The 18,822-nt window shown below is 39.4% G+C and overlaps 1 protein-coding gene across 3 annotated transcripts in view; it reads right to left on the bottom strand.

Moving 5' to 3' along the window:
• Positions 1-18,592, bottom strand: part of NCOA5 (nuclear receptor coactivator 5) — a 29,707-nt gene extending 11,115 nt beyond the window's left edge. Inside the window, exons 1-2 of one of the 3 annotated variants that reach the window (XM_016204823.2) lie at positions 18,523-18,592; positions 7,289-7,355 (exon numbers count right to left, since the gene is read on the bottom strand). In XM_016204823.2, coding sequence (XP_016060309.1) covers positions 7,289-7,326 — 38 coding nt within the window. In that variant the 5' untranslated portion in view covers positions 7,327-7,355; positions 18,523-18,592. Of the gene's footprint in view, positions 1-7,288; positions 10,731-18,522 lie in introns of those variants that run through there. The other 2 variants (XM_087818709.1, XM_087818708.1) reach the window with 2 other exon arrangements.
• Between the last annotated feature and the right edge of the window lie 230 nt (positions 18,593-18,822).

Raw genomic sequence — 18,822 nt, 5'->3', positions numbered from 1 at the left:
AGACTTCACAATTCATTCAACACACAGACAAGATTAACCACCCAAATTACGACATTGCCCATCACAGCTTGACTATCGTATTTTTGGGCACCCCTCCCTAACAAATCTGGCCCCTTCCAACTGTTACTTTTCCTCCATTTCCTAATTCAATTTCCTCAGTTTCACTTAAGCTGTTCATAAGACTTATCTCTCACCAAATACCATAATATTTCTGTTCATACTGTTTGTTGACCTGGAATATTTTTGCTGCACTAATCCAAGTATCACCCAATCCTCACGGGCAAGTTCACGTCCCATGTCTCCCAAGAAGTCTTTAATCTCCCTAGAAACTGCTGATGATCTCCTCCTGCTCAACTCTTAGAGCACTTACTATTTCTATTACTCATCTTGATCTAGTACTTACTCTTTTCCAACAATGTCTTTTGTTTTGGCCCACATTTAAGTATTACCTCTTCCATAAAACTGGAACTTGATCTTGCCCAAACAAATATGTTCCTCCTTTAGTCCTATCCACCTCAATAAATGCTATATCCACCTACTCAGTTACTCAAGCCAGGAAACTGGATGTCATCCACTCTTCCAATCACATTTCCAAATTTCATTCATTCTTTTTCTGAAATTGATATCCATTCTGTCCACATTTCTTTACTTCCACTGGTACCACTGAAGGTCAACCCATAATCCTCCCTCCCTAAAATCACAGCAAAGGCCTTCTAAAGTAGTTTTCCCATGTCTACTCTTGCCTCTTTTCTAGTCTTTCTTCAGATTATTCTAGTGATTTAAAAAATATGTAAAATCCTTCAGTGGTTCCCCACAGTATTTAGAATTCAATCCCAGATCTCTAGTTCTAATGAGATCCTGCATGGTCCTTGGTTCCTGTATTCTCCTACCTCATTTCATCCTATCCCCAGTTTACCGCTCTCTTGCCATACTGGCCTTCCAGCTACTAGCCAAGGTTTTTCCTGATGCCTTTACTTGAGCAGCAGGCATGAATGCATACTCATTTTCTAGGTCTCAGCGTAAAAATCTTATTCCCTCAATTTGTTAGTTTAAAAGTTGATCTTCTGCCCCTAAATCCTGGCCACACACATCCTCTCATAGCACTTTGTTTTTACTTGTCTGTACACTCTACTAGACTAAGTCCAAGAGGGCAAGGGCTATCAGTGACTCTCCACTATACTTGGAATGCAGATGCTCCATGAACACACTGAATCTTGCTCCAGCACATATTTCTATTACTGTACTTATCACACTGTTCTGTAACTATTTGTTTACTGGCTTCCCCACTAAATAGTAGGAGGCTTTGTATCTCTAGGACACAGCACAAAGTTTAGGAAATGTTTAATTAATTGTTCAACTAAACTGTAAGCCCCTCAAGAGCAGGAGCCATGTTTTGTTGATATTTTTGTCATCTACCACGATTACACGTTAAGCATTCATCACGATGCCATCAGCTTGGTAGAAAACCCCAATTTCATTTCATCTACAGGCATAGCAAAAACAATTTAAACAACAACTTTGCTTGTATGAAAAGTCCTTGTCATATATTTTAAGGTTCACAAGAACTCCTGATTTGTGGGCGCAAACATATGGGAGACCAGGGGATTTAAATGAGGACAGCTAAACATTTTTTCTATTAGAATTAGAGACTAACCAAGATTCTTACTTCAATTTATCTTGTCATATAATCCTCCTAATATGTATAACATCTGATATAGTGTATAATGTGGGCAAACAGAATCCAATGGGAAGGGACAACTGTAAAGTATTTTTGGATTAATGATGAGCAGATAAACCTGCCTTGGGGAGCAGTTAGAAGTAGTCATTAGAGGTGGAATCAGATTTCAAGTGTTCTTGGCAATCAGGGCTGAGAGAGATCATGAGCTTGACAGACCACAGACCACACACAAAGCCTTGGGCTGGTGGGAATGGGGGTGGGGATGCAGATAAGAACACCGTATTATTCAGTCTCAGGATAATTATAAATGCCATATTTGGTTCTCATGCTTTCGAACCCACTGAAATACCTTACCTGTCAGAGTCCATTCCTGGAGGTTGACCATAATCCTAAATTCCCAAAGCCTGGGTTCATGCTTCCAGTTTGAGAAGGCAAGCACTCCCCCCTCCCCTCAATGAACCTGAAGTCCATGTGCAACACAACTACTAATTCCCTCTCAACTGCTTTCTGGTAAAAATGTAGAAGAAATGATATTTATTCACGAGGGGGAAAAGAACCAAAGTGGTGGAAGTAGGGATAGAGGATAGTAATTCTCTAAAATGAAAAGGCAAAAAGATGAGTAGCATGGCAGACTGCTGTTCTTCTGAAGACAAAAACAAAAAACCCTTTACGGTGACTTCAGGACCCAAACAAAGAACTTCCCCAGGACAAAAGGGCTCCCAGGGCTCCTGCTGCTGCCCCCATCTTTCTCAAAGCAAGAACCAGCTATCAAAAGGGTGGTATAGTGTGTAGAATTCAGAGTGCCGCAAGGAGGAAGCCTGCTGAATGAGATGCATGACCTCAGATAACAAGCGGGTTACAAGCAAGTTTCTGGAGCACAATAAGGTTCAAAATATCATCCCATGGCACCAGAGGTGTTTAACTGGAGACCAAATGCAGTGTACCCTCATGTACCAGGTCACTAGAGGCTAAAAAGAAACTAAAAAGTGGTTAAATAACTTTCAGCACTGGAGTCCACAAACTGAAGGCAGGTGATAAATGTTACTAAAATTCTATTATATGTTCTTCACCTATTTAGCAGGGGAAAAATAGTCAAGTTCTCTTTGCCTCGAGAAATAGAGCCATCATTTGGAAACATTTGAGAGGTAAGGAAGGGATGGGTGAAGGAAAAAGCCATGTATGGCTCAGATGGCAAGTGATGTGCTTCTGGTAGAACTACTTTTCTTCCTGGGGACTAAAGGAGTAGTGTAGAACACTATTCATTTGAGAGTCTACAGAGTGAGAACTGATCGTTGATCATCTTGAAGACTGAGAGGGGCTTTGAACTTGTCTTTGGCCGGAGACTGAAGCTTTAAGCGCAGGATGTTTTCCTTTCGCCTTGGCTGTACTGAGGAATCAGGGAGGAAGGCCTTTGTCCTCTTCTTTGTCAACATCTTTTTGTTCACTGTAATATTTTCCTTGGGAGGTCCAGCCTTTTTTCCCCCCTGAAGACAAATCCTTCATCAGCTCTTCATACTTCTGTTCTGTCACAGATACTGTCCACAAATATAATTATCTAAATGGCTGGATGCTGTGTGATGTTGATCACCCACCATGATGGCTTCATGCTACTGTCATAAACGAAGACAACAGACTTGTGCAGAATTTTGCTGGTAGGTGCACAGAGGATATGGGGCGCAATGAAACATACCTCACAGATCCAAATTTTATAAGTGCCCGTCTTTCTCCCCAGGAAGCACTGTGATGATTTTCTCAAGCACAAATATGACTTTTCTGGTGGTAGAGATGGCACGCGCTGAGAATTGATGGCTCTTCTTAAGTGTTAGTACAGAGATAATTGCAGCCTGGAGTCTTTGTGAGTCCCACCTAAAGCTAGGGCTGTTGCATACCCAAGGAGCAAGCAGTTATCAAATGAATTAACACTGTGGATAGGTAGAAACCATTTCAGGCCATATAAGAAACTTGTCTACAGCTAGGTTATTTCGGATGAACCTAGTCCTTGATGACTTTCACTGAAGAGGCACCAGTTCTAAAATCCTTAACAAAAATATGAGGAAAACTCTGCAGAATTTTTGATGTAGATTAATTAATTCTATTTGCTCTTCTTCAGGTCATATGGGAAGGATGAAGAAATACAAAGTCTCACTTGGAAGCCACATCTGTGTAGGAGTATGCTTCAAGACTTGGATTATCAAGGTGTTGAGCTTCAGATGGAAACCGAGGACATGTGAGGTACAACCAGAATCACGGTCCAGTCTTTGAAGAAGGCCTAATGCCTAGCACCAGTGCTAGGCTACTTGCAGTGGTAACTATGTAATATACTCAAAGGAGGCAAATGAAGTGATCCAAGGGTTAAATGATGAGAATTCAGGATGAAATTTGATCCAGAGCAGGGATGTCTGATGCAAAGTTCTGTGCCTGGCTGGGCCGATATTGTTAGAATTACACACTGACAGTTGGAGTCATTAGGGAGGCACATTACTGAACCGAGAGCAACGCCAGCAGAACTGTGCCTTACACAGATATTTGAAGAGGTGATAATCCTGTAAAAACTCCCAAAGATACCTAGGTGCTTTGACACTCAAGGTTAAAGTCCAAGAAAACAAGGTGTTACAAAGGTCTTGCCAGCATGCTTAGATAATTTAAAAGTAGCAGCACTGAACACAAAAAGGTACAACTTAAGGGAAATGTTTCTCATAGGTACAGTGATTCCCCTGCCATGTGAATAATGCATTCCCCATGGCTGGGAGCACATGAGAAAATTAGGGTTGTCAAATGAAGGTAGTATGTTTCTTGTCAACATACTGGTACATTTGCAATTCAAGGCGTTGACTATAGGCATGTACCTAGAGTAATGTGATATACAGTGTTCACCCTCAGAGAAATGATCACCCCCTTCCAGGCTAACTACTCACACATCTTGCCTACTTACTGCATTTTATTTCTGCCCTACTGGTATATCTTAGGAGATAATGCATGGCAAGATCAGGGCAATGATCAAAATGTTAATGTTCTACTTTAAATACAATGTTTACAATTTGTTTGGTTGTAGGTTTAAAAAATGTTTAAAGATAAAAAACTGGGACTCTGCTCAGGTTTTAGATGCAGCTCAGAAAAGATTTTATTAAATGTGAACATCCCTCTTCCCTGAACCTTATTAAATATGACTGTGTGAAACTTGAGCATGTTAAATAACATGCTGAGAAACCTACTTAGGGACATATCACCAAGGGGAAGACTGATTCTTAGTGGAATTTAAATTAGCCTAGTTGTCCCATCTATGGACTGTAAATAAAGCAAAAAGCCACTGCCCTATCCACACCCTAAACCACCACATTTTAAAATTTATTCCTGAGGAAGGTGATATTTTAAAAGGTATATAAAAATCACATTTATTTATATACCTGGTAAGGAGAACATTTTTAAAGGTCCCCTACAATGTTGTCTGTATGTTGGTTTTTTGTTTTTTTTGAGGGGGGAATATTATTTTTTTAAAAAAGCATAAAGCTATTTCTTCCATTAAAGATAAAATTATGGATCTGCATTTTAGCTTGGTATAAAGTTAATCTTTTAAATTTAATGCCCTGGCAATGGCTATATTGGATTCCAACAAGGGGAGTTGGTTATTTCCCCAACATTGCCACTGTTTGTTGCAAGTTACAATCAAGTGGTAATGTTTAAATCACTTGGTTAAGTATCGTAAGTAGGAAGACATAAAATATTCTCAATTCATAGCACAAATAGAAGCTACACTGTATTCTGCAATATACCCCTCACCCCTTTTCTGTCTGCAGAAACACAGACGACATTGATCCAGAGATCATAAACATCACGGGGAAAACAGAATGGGGGAGGATTTTACTAGTGAAGTCAGTGTCTTTATATTTACCAATTCCACACTCCTTCTGGTAAGCTACCTAGTTAAGCAAAACACACATTAGAGCTCCTTGGAAAGTGGATACACACAACGTCTCCTTTCAAGCCATATGGCAACCACAGCTTCCAATGGGAGTCCCATAGTTCTGACCATTAGATGCAAGTTCTTAGCCACCTGTATTCCATGTTTATTGGGGCAATGAGATGCAACACAGATGGGACTGCCCCAAATCTGCAGCATGGTTAGATGCAGCATAATGGAAGCAATTATATGGAACTGTTGAAGTTCTGTAGATTTGTTTATTTTCTTTAGGATACTTACACATACTCACAAAGTCAATCAACAAAGTATTTACCTACAAGCTGCAGGTATTCCTGATGGTGCTAGAGAGAACAGAGAGAATACCAATGTATATGCTCACTTCTGTAGTGAGACCAGGGCATCCACCTGACAGCGGTAGTTGTTATATCAGATTCAACTCCTCCGCTCAGGCACAGTGCTCAAAGAATCCGAATGAAATTGGCAGCATTACCCTGCCCCTAGGGTCTGCCTGAACTCTGTAGCAGACGTGTAATCTATCCCTGGTAGCTTAGAAAATACCCACCCTTCATATCCAAGTGGATGCATAAACACCAAACATACAGCAGCCATTCTTTCTATAAGTTGGCAACAAAATATAAGTATTTCTGTCCCAAAGCAGGATAGTTGTGTTATGCTCAGTTGAGTATGTCCCCAGGTGACCTGTGGAGCTACCAGTACAAATTAGGATTCATTGTACTCAGCAGGGTTCAGTTCATTGTAGGAAATATAGTTTACCGTGGTACGTACGTAGTTTCGGTATATAATTTACTATGGAAAGTTGGCATTTACTGAGGGACAAAAGCAAAATCCACAAAGTATCCACTTGGGCCATGAAGAGACACGAGATATGAAATACATATCTGCCTGCACTCCACACAAAACTGCATATACTGCCATCCACTTGCGGGCTGTTATGGGGTGACACTTTTGAATACAATATACTCATCTTTGGTGTAAATGGTAATATTAACAAGGCTCTTCTTTGCAAAAAGTGGCCATTTAATGCCTATCTCCAGGGTACACATCAGGACGATTTCTTTTGTATGTGCTGGAAGACAGACTATACTGGGGGAAATGCCTTTTATTTCCAGGAAAGCTAAGAAAAAGGGAGACTTTTGAGAGGTGGAGTGTTTATGCCCTTTTTATTTCCCCTCAGGTGGGTAACCCAAGCATGGGATCAAACATGGGATCTGCAGCACAGGCGCAGCAGCAATCTCTCAAGCAGCACTTTCCGTAAACCCGGGTTAAAATCTGGACCGGCAGCCATTTGGAATGAAGTGTTGAATCTCTGCTGCCCGCTGCAGCAGCATGGCACACACCAACGACCCTGGGGCACTCCTCCTGCTGTGGAGGCTCCTACTGACACGTGAGCTGGGGACGAACAGAGGTTTATCCTCTTCCAATCGCCTGCAGCTCATGTTGCAAGCTGAACTTGCTGAGTTTGCCACCGAAAACACAAAGCTTCCTCTGCATCTCCTGATGCATGTTTTAAAAAAGCAGCAAGGCCCTTCACACATGGTTCATGTTCTTATTGTTTGCTTGAGTGTTTCTGATTTGTTGGGGGGAAGAAAAGACCCTTGATGTATGAAGTTGGGCTTAACTCCCCAGAGCCCAACTCTCCCAAGGTAACTCACTGCTTCAGGGTACTTTACCTTCGTGTGGGACTGGGTCTTGATGGAGCCGTATTCATATTTCTTCTTTCCGCTGCCTTATTAATATCTGAAAAGAATAATCAACCCATCTGTTCAATGCTACGGAATAAAAACAAGATCATCAGCATATTTCAAATGAAAGCAACAACAAAAGAACTACAATGACAACCAGATGGTGTAAGAAAATCCATTCAGCAGACACACTGACACTTGGGCAGTTTTTATTAAGTTATGGCAGTACAATGTCATGGCTTGGTAAGGAATGTCCTCAGATTTCTAGCTAACACATAATTTGTGTAAAACTACGTCAATGCTTCAACACTTTGCCAAGCCCTAAACCTAATGCTTGCCCCCTCCTCCAAAGGGGGAGATTGTTTTTTGAGGGGAGAAAAATAAGGAGAGTGTTAAAAAAAGAAAAAAAAGAGCAAAGGCAAATAATTCCATTTTATGTTACAAAGAAGAAAGAGCTGGACTCCATTGTCTTGAAACTTCTAATATTCCATGAAGCAGGGCCTCCTTTTAGTATGCCTTGTGCTGTATTCCATTGGATAGACTCTTCAAGAATGAGATGTGGGAAAGAAATGGATTAATTTTTTTCTAAAGAAAGTATCTGACATCTATGACCCTCATAGATAAGTACCTGAGAGTAAGAACTGGCACTTGGCATAGTAGGGTTAGGTAATAAAACACTCCTTATAAGAAGTTTTCATTATAGAGAAGCTTGGCATATACAACTAGGGTTGGGGAGAGAATCATATAAACGTGCAGAAAAGTCAATTTCTGCAGTTAAAGCCTGGTTGCTAAAAAACAAAACAAACTAGCTTTGTAAAAATGGAAATAAATAATAAAAACACCATGTACAAATAAGAACTAATGAAGTATCTAAAGAAATGTACCAATTTATGCCTAAACGATAACATGACAATTTTATGACTTAAATATATATAAATGAATTAAAAATTTCATACTTTAGTTGAGAGAGAAATAAAACTGCTTGCTGCTGCAGTGTAGTTTTATTGCCCTTGTTCCATATTAAGCAATTGATATTGTAGCTAATGACATTAAATGGTATTAAGCACTCACATAATTAGAGTGCTTAAAAATAGTAATTATGTATTTAAAAAATTCCAGAGTCCTATCACATGAAAGACCACAATAGTAACAAAACAAAACAAACAAGAACTTAAGAGGGCTGGTATAGACTTTACCCGGCTATACTGACAACTTCTGAGCTCCTATTCTAGTGATAACAATCTTTATTTCATTTTAAATCAGAACTCTCTTTCCATTATGCCTAGAAGAATGGCTTTTGACAAAACTGAAGGCAACATAAATCTAAATAGCCAAAGAAGCATATTCTAAATTGCCTCTTACCTTTTCAGTTATGCAGACACAAGCTATAATCCCTGTTTTCTCAATTTTTCATCTTTTAAAAAATGTTTTTATTGATATTTTTGAGAGAAAGGAAGTGAGAGGGAAAGAGAAAGAGAAACATCGATGAGAGAGAAACACTGATCCACTGCCTCCTGCACACCCCCTAATGGGGGCGGGCAAGTGCCCTAACCAGGAATCAAACAGGTAACCTCTTGGTTCATGGGGTCAACACTAAACCACTGAGAACACCAGCTGGGCTATAATCCCTCTGTTTTTTAAAAATCAGAAAATTATTTTCCATGTAGGAAATGGCCAATAAACTATGGCTTTGGTACTGCATGTGGCACTTTCACAATTTACAGGTTCATTAACATCTGAATTACACATAACAAATGACAGTCGTTATAGAAAATACCTAGTTCTTTTATACGTAATTGTAAAGAATATCATTTCAGGTTTAGAAGGGCCTACTGACCTAGTGTGATCACTTACTTTGTACTGCTTTCTAATATAGGGTGACTATGATTCAGAGAGAAATGTGATGTCTTTGATTTGGAGTTGTTTTCAAAGTGTCTCTGGACTACACTGGGGGTGGGGGGTGGTGATGTAAAGGTTTCTTTTAAGTAAGTACCATATTTCCTAGCAGAGTTCCAAATATTATGAACACTCATCTAAACTCTGACTTGATGTGGCTAACATTTAGGTGAGAATACAAAACGTGGTATTACTTTAATTGGTAAGTTTCTATTAATGCTGTATAATTTGCCCTCATCATATGAAAAGGAACTATTACACTGTATAATTATATCCAGTTCTGTGAGTGCCTACATATAAGACTGGGGAGACAAAGTAGTAATGCATTATGTACCTTTGGGGCAAAACTGGTTCCAGTTAGAACAAAGGAGGTAAGTATCTTACTTTGAAGTTGGTGAAATTTTGGGGAAATTATATGCACTATTATTTAAAAATTCAAGATTATAGCTTTAAACCATTTTGATTGTAATTTGCCTCCTAGTATCTATTTTCACTGAGTAGTCCAGAGCAATTATACTTGGATGGTGTGGCTTATGTTTCTTCTGTAAAAAAGAGCTCTCTCAGACGATTTTCTTAAGTTTAGGAGTATTTAGTGTGGTGTGCCAAGTGTTTGTTTATCATTCCTATTTAAGAGTTCCTTAAAGCTCCATCTTGGGTGAGACATGGAGAAAATGAGACATGGGAATTTTTTATAATCTCATTGCCATCTAAGAGGACTACTTGGTTTAGGATAGGGCTTGGGGATTTTCAGTGAGGAAAACTAAACTGTCAATACCACCAATCTTCACACACAAAAAATCTTAACCTATGTGCACGCAGAACTTTTGGAAAACCTGTGAGTTCAAAAATACAGGAAGAAGAGATGCTATCAAAAGTACAAATAACTTCAGGGAGCTTGATCACAGTATAGCAAAGATTTAGAGTCAAGAAAAAATACCTTGCCCCACCCCAATTTTTTGTCACACAATTTGAAAACTCATCCATGGAGACTGGAAGTTCATTTGAACAAGTTTTCTCTTTGAAAATGCAAATATTGGAACTGGTAAAGGGGGCTTTTGTGTTAATTATTGAATAAGATTATTTTTCCCCTAAATCTTTATAGGTATACATATATAAGCTACACCAAAGAAACAGAAAAAATATTAACGTAAAGGAGAAGGAAACTTTCTAAACATTAGGTGGGGAGCCATAATTGTAGGGAATTTAATCAAGAAGTTAGTGGCAATGTAGGAATTTCCAAGGATAGGTGGAATGCCTCTTCCTCACGAAAAAGGGAAGAAATGGTGCTCCCTTCTCCTTCTGCTATATTTTATCTCAGCCAAATATCCTTAAGACCAAAAGTCAGTCTCTCAGTCTCTCCTCCACCTCAGCTTGGTTGGTACTTCTATATTTTGTTAGTTGTATCAGCAATGTGTATGCCATTCAAAAATACCATTACCACGAGGTGCTTAACCTTGGCCAGAGTATCTGTAATTTCCAACTGGTCTGAAAACAATTAAAAGCACTTCTCAAATAAGAATTTTTAGACAAGAGAAAGAGTATCAACTGAACTGATTTACAAAAAAGAAAAAAAAAACCCCGAAAATAATTAAGAATACATGATGTTATACAGGAAGTGGCAGGGCTGTTTTAAAGCACAAAAGAATGGGGTAAAGAACTCCCAATGAAAGACACAATACCTAATCTACAATTTTATTTTAGACTAATATGCCAAACAGGTTCACACAATGGTCTTTGGATAATGTTATAAATAAATATGCATGTTTCATTCACAGTACCAAGAACTGCTTTGCTCTATTTTAAAATTGTGCCATCATAAAATAACTTTTTACCTTAAAACCAATTTTTATACTCCATGCCACTGCAATGGAAAACAATGTAAACTACTCTGAACAAGTGCGGTATGAACCACAGCACTTAGTGACAGTATTACCATTGGCCGTTGAACAAAGCCTATATAATTTCAATAAGTGATTATAAATGAAACAAAACTCCCCAAAAGGCTTAGTTGAAAACCAGGTATTACTAAATTGATAAAGATAATAATGCCACTTGAAAAACCATACTGACAAGATAATGGATATCATATATTAAACTCCCCAAATTGGGAGTGGAAAGAACAGTACTTCTCTATATGAAGTATGAAGTATATGAAGTACTTAAGCTATATGAAGGTTACTTTGATGGTATATTGTAACATCAGGGATATTATAATGAATTATGTTGTAACTATCAGGGATAAGAGAACTGCTCTGCTTTAACCTTTACCTACTTTGAAAATTATGCTTTCCCTCATCTTTGATTATCTTTCATTCTCTATTTAAAATAATTATATCTTTAACTGTATTAGAATATTATTCCTGGGAACAGAAATGGGGAAAATGATAACATATTTACAGAATGCTTACTCTGTCCCAGGGCCTTTACTAAGAACATTATGTGCATTATCTCATTCAATCCTTTCAACAACTCTTGGAGTTAAGTACTATTATGATCTCTACTTTGCAAATGAGAAAATCTGAGGTTTAGAGAAATCAGGTAACTTATATGAAGTCACATGATATTCAGGAGGCAGAGTTAGGACTCAAATCCAGGTCTGTCTGAAACCAGAATGCTTAAACATTATGCTATGCTGCCTCCAACAAAGAGTAGAGGACATGGTTTCCATTTTGAAATCTTGCTAGGACTCCCTGATCAAATGCTGATGGAATCTGGAAAAGGCCCAATGTTTAAGTGACCCAGACACCCAATAGAGTAGGACCTACTTATTCAATTACCACTTCAATTTGTATCATCTCAAACTACAATGTTTCTGGCTTTTGTTACTGACATTCTAGTCACTTCAACTCTTTAGACAAAAAAATCTCTACCAAAATTTAATTTCCTGCCTTTTTTACTTCTTTTGAGGAAAAAACACTTGGCTAGGATCACAAAATACGAGTTCTGGTCCTACTTTGGGGCATGAGGGTGGGATTTGGTCAAGTTACTTGATTTCTCTGAACCTGATAAAATGTATATTCTACCTATGTTAGTTATGTTGACTTAAGGAGAATATCAGCTAAGAGAAAAAAACTCAATAATTTGGATTCACAAAGGTGAGCTAATCTAAACTAGTAAAAAAATCTGAGCTACAAAAAATGTAAAATACAGGTTTATTTAAAACAGGTAAAATTTCAACTAAACTATACAAGTGGAGATCCTTAAGAGAACTAAATTAATGAACCTGAAAAGGATAGTTTATAATCAGTACATCAAATGCTTCTATGCCTACTGTGTCACACTCAGTATTAGGCCTTAGATATACGGAAATGAAAAGGCTAAAGTCTCTGCCTTAAAGGAACTCACTGTTTAATAAAGGAGAGAGGAACATGTACATAGATAATGAAGGACTAACTGTGTGTATGGCAGAGGAGAGGAGCAGGGCAAAGAGGACACTGGGAAGAATAGGGGGCGGATTCAGTAGGGAGGTGAAGGAGGCAGGGAAGTCCTAAAAGTAACATCTAAACTGGGTCCTGAAGGATGAGTAGGAGTTTATCAGGAAGATAGAAGTCATTCCAGCACATGACAAGGTAAAGGAATGGCTTGAAGGACATAGTAAGTTATAAATACTATACAAATTTTAATGCAGAGAATGGAGGATAGAAAGAGAAAAACAGAGAGGAACTATACATGCAAACCATAGTTAGCCTAGATCACAAAAAAATCTTTGCTGTGGAAAAAGAAGAAACTGGGCAAGAGGGCGTGTTAGGAGGCTATGAACTGAATGAACTAACACAGAAGTCTTAGTGAAGCTAAACAATGAAGGCTTACTATATGCATGTTATCTAAAAAATCTGAAAAAGGGAGGAGGATCTATTTAAACCTAAGACATTTAAAATATTGCCCACTATAATGCTCTTCAAGGATCACGGGTTTGACACTGAAGAGAACAGGTGGGAGAAAATATTTAAAAGGTTATGATTTTACCTTCAATAAAGGGATATAAAATGAACTGATGGCCAGAGAAGTCATGAATAGCCAACAACCTATTAGTTTAACCCACTGTTCAAGAAGAAATAAAACAACAAACCACCTTACCTTATTTTTTTCTAATATACTTAAAAATATATAGTTGTGGTAAAAAATATAACATTCAATCTATCATCTGAAGCATTTTTAAACATACAGTTCAGTAGGGTTAAGTATACTCACACTGTTGTACAACAGATCTCCAGAACTTTTTCATCTTGCAAAACTAAAACACTCTATACCCATTAGACAATTTCCCATTACCCATCCTTATTTATATACATATTATTTTCATTCTCCACATTACATTTAATGAAGATGTATCAGCACTATCTGATAAGATGATTAAAAATCACATCCTCAGACTCTGTCTCAAATTTTTAGAATCTCACAATAAAGCCTAGAAATCTGTATTCTAACAAGTTTCTCAGGTGATACTTGGCAGGTATTTGGGAACTATTACTCTATTACCTATTTATCCCTTTAGTGCATACTAATAATATAATATACTTAGGTCCTCCATTCAGAAATTTCTCTAAACTCTTGTGTTCAAGGGGAAATAACTCATAATCTGTTCCCAAAAAGTATCATGACAATGGCCAAAATCTGTAAAAGTATAATCTCTGAAAACAGTACAGAAAACATAGCCACACAGCTTCCGCCAAAGGATATGGAATCATGAGCCCAAGTTTCCATAGTACTAAAGGTAATAATAACATCCAATTATGTAAGGTCAGTTGCCCCCCCCAAGGAAGCATGTGCAGCCCACCACTTCTCTTCAATTACATCTGATCATTTAAAAGGTAACCTAACAATTTAAGCTTCTTTTTCCAATTACCTAGTTGTAAAACGGCAGAAAAAATATTAGCCACCGAGCTTGCCACTTTTTGATAACATGTTATACACTTCTTTGGTTAATAAAGGGCAAACTGCCAACTAAAGTTCTCTCTAAATTCTGCAAACTAGAGCTGTCAGTATTGTTCTGCTGGCAGGGGCTAGAACATCTACTTCTTCGGCGGCATTTTTTAAAATATCTAAATGTAGCTCTTTGCAAAAAAAAGAAAACCAGCCACACATACAATTTCAGATCCATGCCACTAAGAGAAAAGTGGAGCAAATCTAAAGTTAATAAGCAGACCATGAACTCTTGGTAGGTCAGCTTTCTTTGTTCTCAAGAAGGCAAAAGCATCCAACTAAGTAGAAGGAATTAAAAATATAAAAAACTCAACAGAAATTCTAACTATTTTCTTATTACCTCTAGCTCAAACTATGAAACATTTTACAGTTAAACTAAGATCTGCCTGAAATGAATCCATTAATGTAAACCCAACCATAAACCAGAATTATCATTTCTTATTAGTAACTGGGATATGAATAGATTCATACTAGAACCTGCTTCAATCTTCTATTTCCAGGGAAAACCAATTTTCTGAAGTCCTAAATCAGGGGTTCTTAAACTTTAATATACACAAAAAACCCACAGGGGTGGCTTCTGAAAGACAGATTCCCACCTCCACAGACCAGTAAGGTAAGGAGCTGTATCCAAGGATCTGTATTTCCATCAAGGTGTTCTAGAGATTGATGCTATCCTAATGTAAGTTTCCCAAAGGCTGCAAAAGGTTCAGTTACACGGTTATAATCCTAAATTTTAAAACTGAACAAAAATCATGTTTTTCCTATTTTTTTCTTCTGGATATAAAAAATAACTTTACGAGAGATTAAAAATAAACTTGTATCAGCTCTGATCCTAAATACATATTATTAGTACCTCAATCTCCAATTGCACAATTAAGTATATTCACTTAAAACCAAATTACTTATTATTTTTAATTAATTTCAGAGAGAGGGGAAGGGAGAGGGAGAGAGAAACATAGATGGGCCGCCTCCCACACACCCTCTACTGGGGATCAAGCCCACAACCCAGGCACACGCCCTGGATGAATCACACTGTCGACCTTTTGGTGCACGGAACAACACTCAACCAACTGAGCCACACTGGCCAGGGCAAAAACCAAATTACTTTAATGTAAAGTTCTCCAAAGCTCACCTACTTGCTGTAGGATCAATCATATCTTCAATAACTCAATCGTCCCAGATGCAAATCAGGGGACCACTCAAGATATTTTATTAAGTTATAACACTCTGCTCTCCAATGCAACTTAAGTTGCTCTGTTCCTTGCCCAAAGTCATCTACCTTTATAAAGGTCAACAATAATGTTGTTTTGAGCATGAAATAGAGAGCAAAAGAGTATTATGGACTGAAAAAGTTCTGATTCTTTGAGGGGAATTACTTTCTTAACATAAAACTGGCCCAGTTGATTATTATCTCTATTTTTTTAGTGATAGGATGAAGAATTAAAATGACCATCCCTATAAATATTCATATCTGGTAGTAATAAAACCACCATTTAAAAAGCAGCAGGCATGCTGGTATTATATATTTAGCTGTCAGTGTACTTCATATTTCCCTAATGTGCTGCTGCTTCAGATAGTGGCCTTACCCTGATCCTTTTGTTAATGTCTCTCATTAATGAGACTAACATGGGGGTAACTTTCTATTGGTACTACCCTTCTAATTTCTTAAATGTTTAACTCTGCTTAATAGTCTAAAAGCGTATTCTGTTCACAGAACTAATCTTTTGGCACAAAACAGCTAACTGAGCTTTAAAAACTCTTGTCTCAGACACACAGTAATCATTAGTAAACCACAAGTATGGAGAGGAAATGAAGTGTAGCAGAAAGAGTATAAGTTTTGGGAAACATTGGTATTTCAAGATGTTCTTGGGAGGATAGTGAGAGATAGGCATCATGGTATCTTCCTCCCTTGGACATCCACACTGCATATGCTTAGCATGTGAAAAGCCTCTGAGAAGTTCTGGAGTAAAGACACTGCTTTACCTCAACATGTCCCAATTTTGCTTGATCATGAAATCTTTTGTCTTCAATACATGATTTGAGCAAGAAAACTAACCTGAGACATTATTTCCTCCTATGCAAAAAAGATATAATGATACCAGTCTAGCTATCTCACAAATGATTGAAAGCAAATGAGTTGGTATTTGCAAACCATATGCACTGCTAGTTATGTTATCATTACTACTAAGTGAGTTCAGAAATAATCATTTCATTCTTCATGGGAGTCAAAAACAAAAATTGCTAAAGGGAATAAAATAGTAAATATATTTCCTCCAAAGGTTTCCCATTCTTAAAAGTACAACTGAATTTGAGTAATTCTCACATTAGTAATAAGCCATACAAAGGTACTGCCATCTGCAGGCCAGAGAGATGGAATGCTTGCAATCGTTATTTAAAATGAAATCATCAGGCACTTTCTCATCAGACTTCTAAAGCCTTTCCAAAAGATGTTTATTCTTAGCTTTTGAGGACTTGTAGCTCCATTTGCTGAAGTCCTGAAACTGACTCTTGAGTAAAATCAAATTCTACACAGGGCTGTTGCTTAGAAATGTGAAGAAAATTACCTTAGCCTTACATAATTTCTATATTGTGCTCATACCAAAGCAATCCCAAGAAATATGGATATATATATATTTTTAACACAGCATGAGGAAAAAAATCCTTGAATAGCCTGAGCTAACTTTTCAGAATAACCTTTCAATGAATTAAAGTGAATATGGTCTCTCACACACAAGAACAGAGATTATGAACAGACTACAAATAGAACAGACTGTTAGCTTATAAATAAGTTAATTTGTCAATGCCCTCTTTAAACGTGTGGTGTTTACAGGCATGGGACACTGAGTAACCTGCACCTAGAAAAATTCCTTCTACTGGGCCTTGCAATATGGTTTCTCCAGCACATTCTACAAGGAATTGCTGTTTCTATGTTCTAGGTTAAAATATTTTTGTCAGAGGTTTCAGACTATCTGGAGTTAAAAGAAAGGCAAAGAAATCAGAACGAAGGAAGAAACTGATTAGCAAATAGCCAAGTGATCTCCAATACCCACAATACAATGTTTGGGCTTTACCGGTTTGAAAAAGACAACACAAAGTTAGTTTTCACACCCAGACTGTTTCATCAGAAAATGCTAAATCTCGAGTTGTCAAAACCCCAAACTGCTCCATTAGCGTCTGCAGAAACATCTTTTTATGAACTGTAAAGTGACTACCACGACACAATGCTACAAGGAAACCGAGGTGGCACACTGGGTGCACTTGAGCGGACAGTTCCCCCAGACTATCACTTTTAAGTCAATAATGAGAACACTTTACAACCAGAACGCTTATAATATTAATTACTATCCCCAAAGATCCTGGGGCATTTCACACTCTGCTATGCCTCAGGGAAAAATTCTGTGCACAGAGGGAAGGCCAGAACAATTAACCCCATACTCCTAGGGCAGCGTTTCCCAAAGCGTGGAATGCAGAATAATTTCAGCAGGAACAAGGACACACTTTATTTTAATAGATAGGTATTTATTTTTTAATGAGCATTCGAAAAATAACCAATTTCCATTATACGGTTGTGATGTACGTTTCCACCTTAAACAAATATACGTAAGGAGGGGAAAAAAGGAGAGTCAGTTTAAAGGGAAAAATTAACATTTGGCAAAATAAACAGCAGTACAGACGGTACGCGAACGTAAAGGTGCAACGCGAGAGCCTGGAATTTGGGGAACGCCGTCCTAAAAAAAGCCCCTGGCGGGCTGTCCCGGAGTGAAAAGTGCCATGGGTCACCAGACAGGAGAGCTAGCAAGTTGGGGTGCTGGCTCTGTCGCTAACCTCGGCACAGTTTCTTTCCCCTTCCTCTGGGCCCGGGGTCCGCGTTATAAAATAGATTGGGGTGTCACATGACAAGGAGACGCCTAGAGGATGCTGTCAAGGGCCCGCGAGGCGGCGGCGATCCAGGACAGCGCTCGGTTCGCCGCACGGCGCTGTACGCCACGAAGAACGCCGGGTGAGGCGGACAGGCGCGCCCCGGGTTCGAATCCCGACTGCGCCACCGACTCGCCGAGGACCTGCAGGCGAGCGACTTCACCATTTTGAGAAGGGGGCGAGATGTGCAGCCCTACCCTACAGAGAAGCCTGAGCGGGCTATTGTCGGCGATTCGCGCACAGGCGGCTGCAGTGAGGCGCAGTGGGACCAGAGCCCACCACCGGCCTCCCGGAATGGCCGGGCCTGAGCCGCACGAGAGCAAGAGGCCGCGCCCCGCACCAGGCATGCGCAGCCCCGCGCGCACCCGGAGGGGGCCGCGGTGGCGCGTCAAGCGGGCCCTCCCGGCTCAGCCTCCCTATCCGGCCCGGGTCCCCCTCAACCGCCTGCTCGTCAGCCCGGACGGCCACCGCTTCCCGGCACTCACCGCTACCGGCACGGCCGGCTCCCGGACGCTCCTTCGCCTCAGGCCCGCAGCCTCCACCTCCGCCTCAGCCCACCTGCTCGCCGTAGGACAAAGGCGCCACCAACCGACGGGCGCGGGCACGAGGCAATGGCGGTTGGGGCGGAGAGTGGGGGCAGAGGGCGCGCACGCAGCGACAGGCGCGACAGTGTCGCAAAAGCGCGCGGGTTTACGGCAGGGCTGAGTTGGGGCGTTGATTTCCTTAGCAATGAGGGCGGGGAAGTGGCTCCCCGGAGGCGGTTGAGAACGCTAGGGGTTGCCTAG

This window comes from Miniopterus natalensis, chromosome 7, assembly GCF_054644295.1.
Source record: "Miniopterus natalensis isolate mMinNat1 chromosome 7, mMinNat1.hap1, whole genome shotgun sequence".
Lineage (NCBI taxonomy): Eukaryota > Metazoa > Chordata > Mammalia > Chiroptera > Miniopteridae > Miniopterus > Miniopterus natalensis.
The sequence above is the reverse complement of the archived record's forward strand: the minus strand, read 5'-3'. Positions and strand labels throughout refer to the sequence as shown.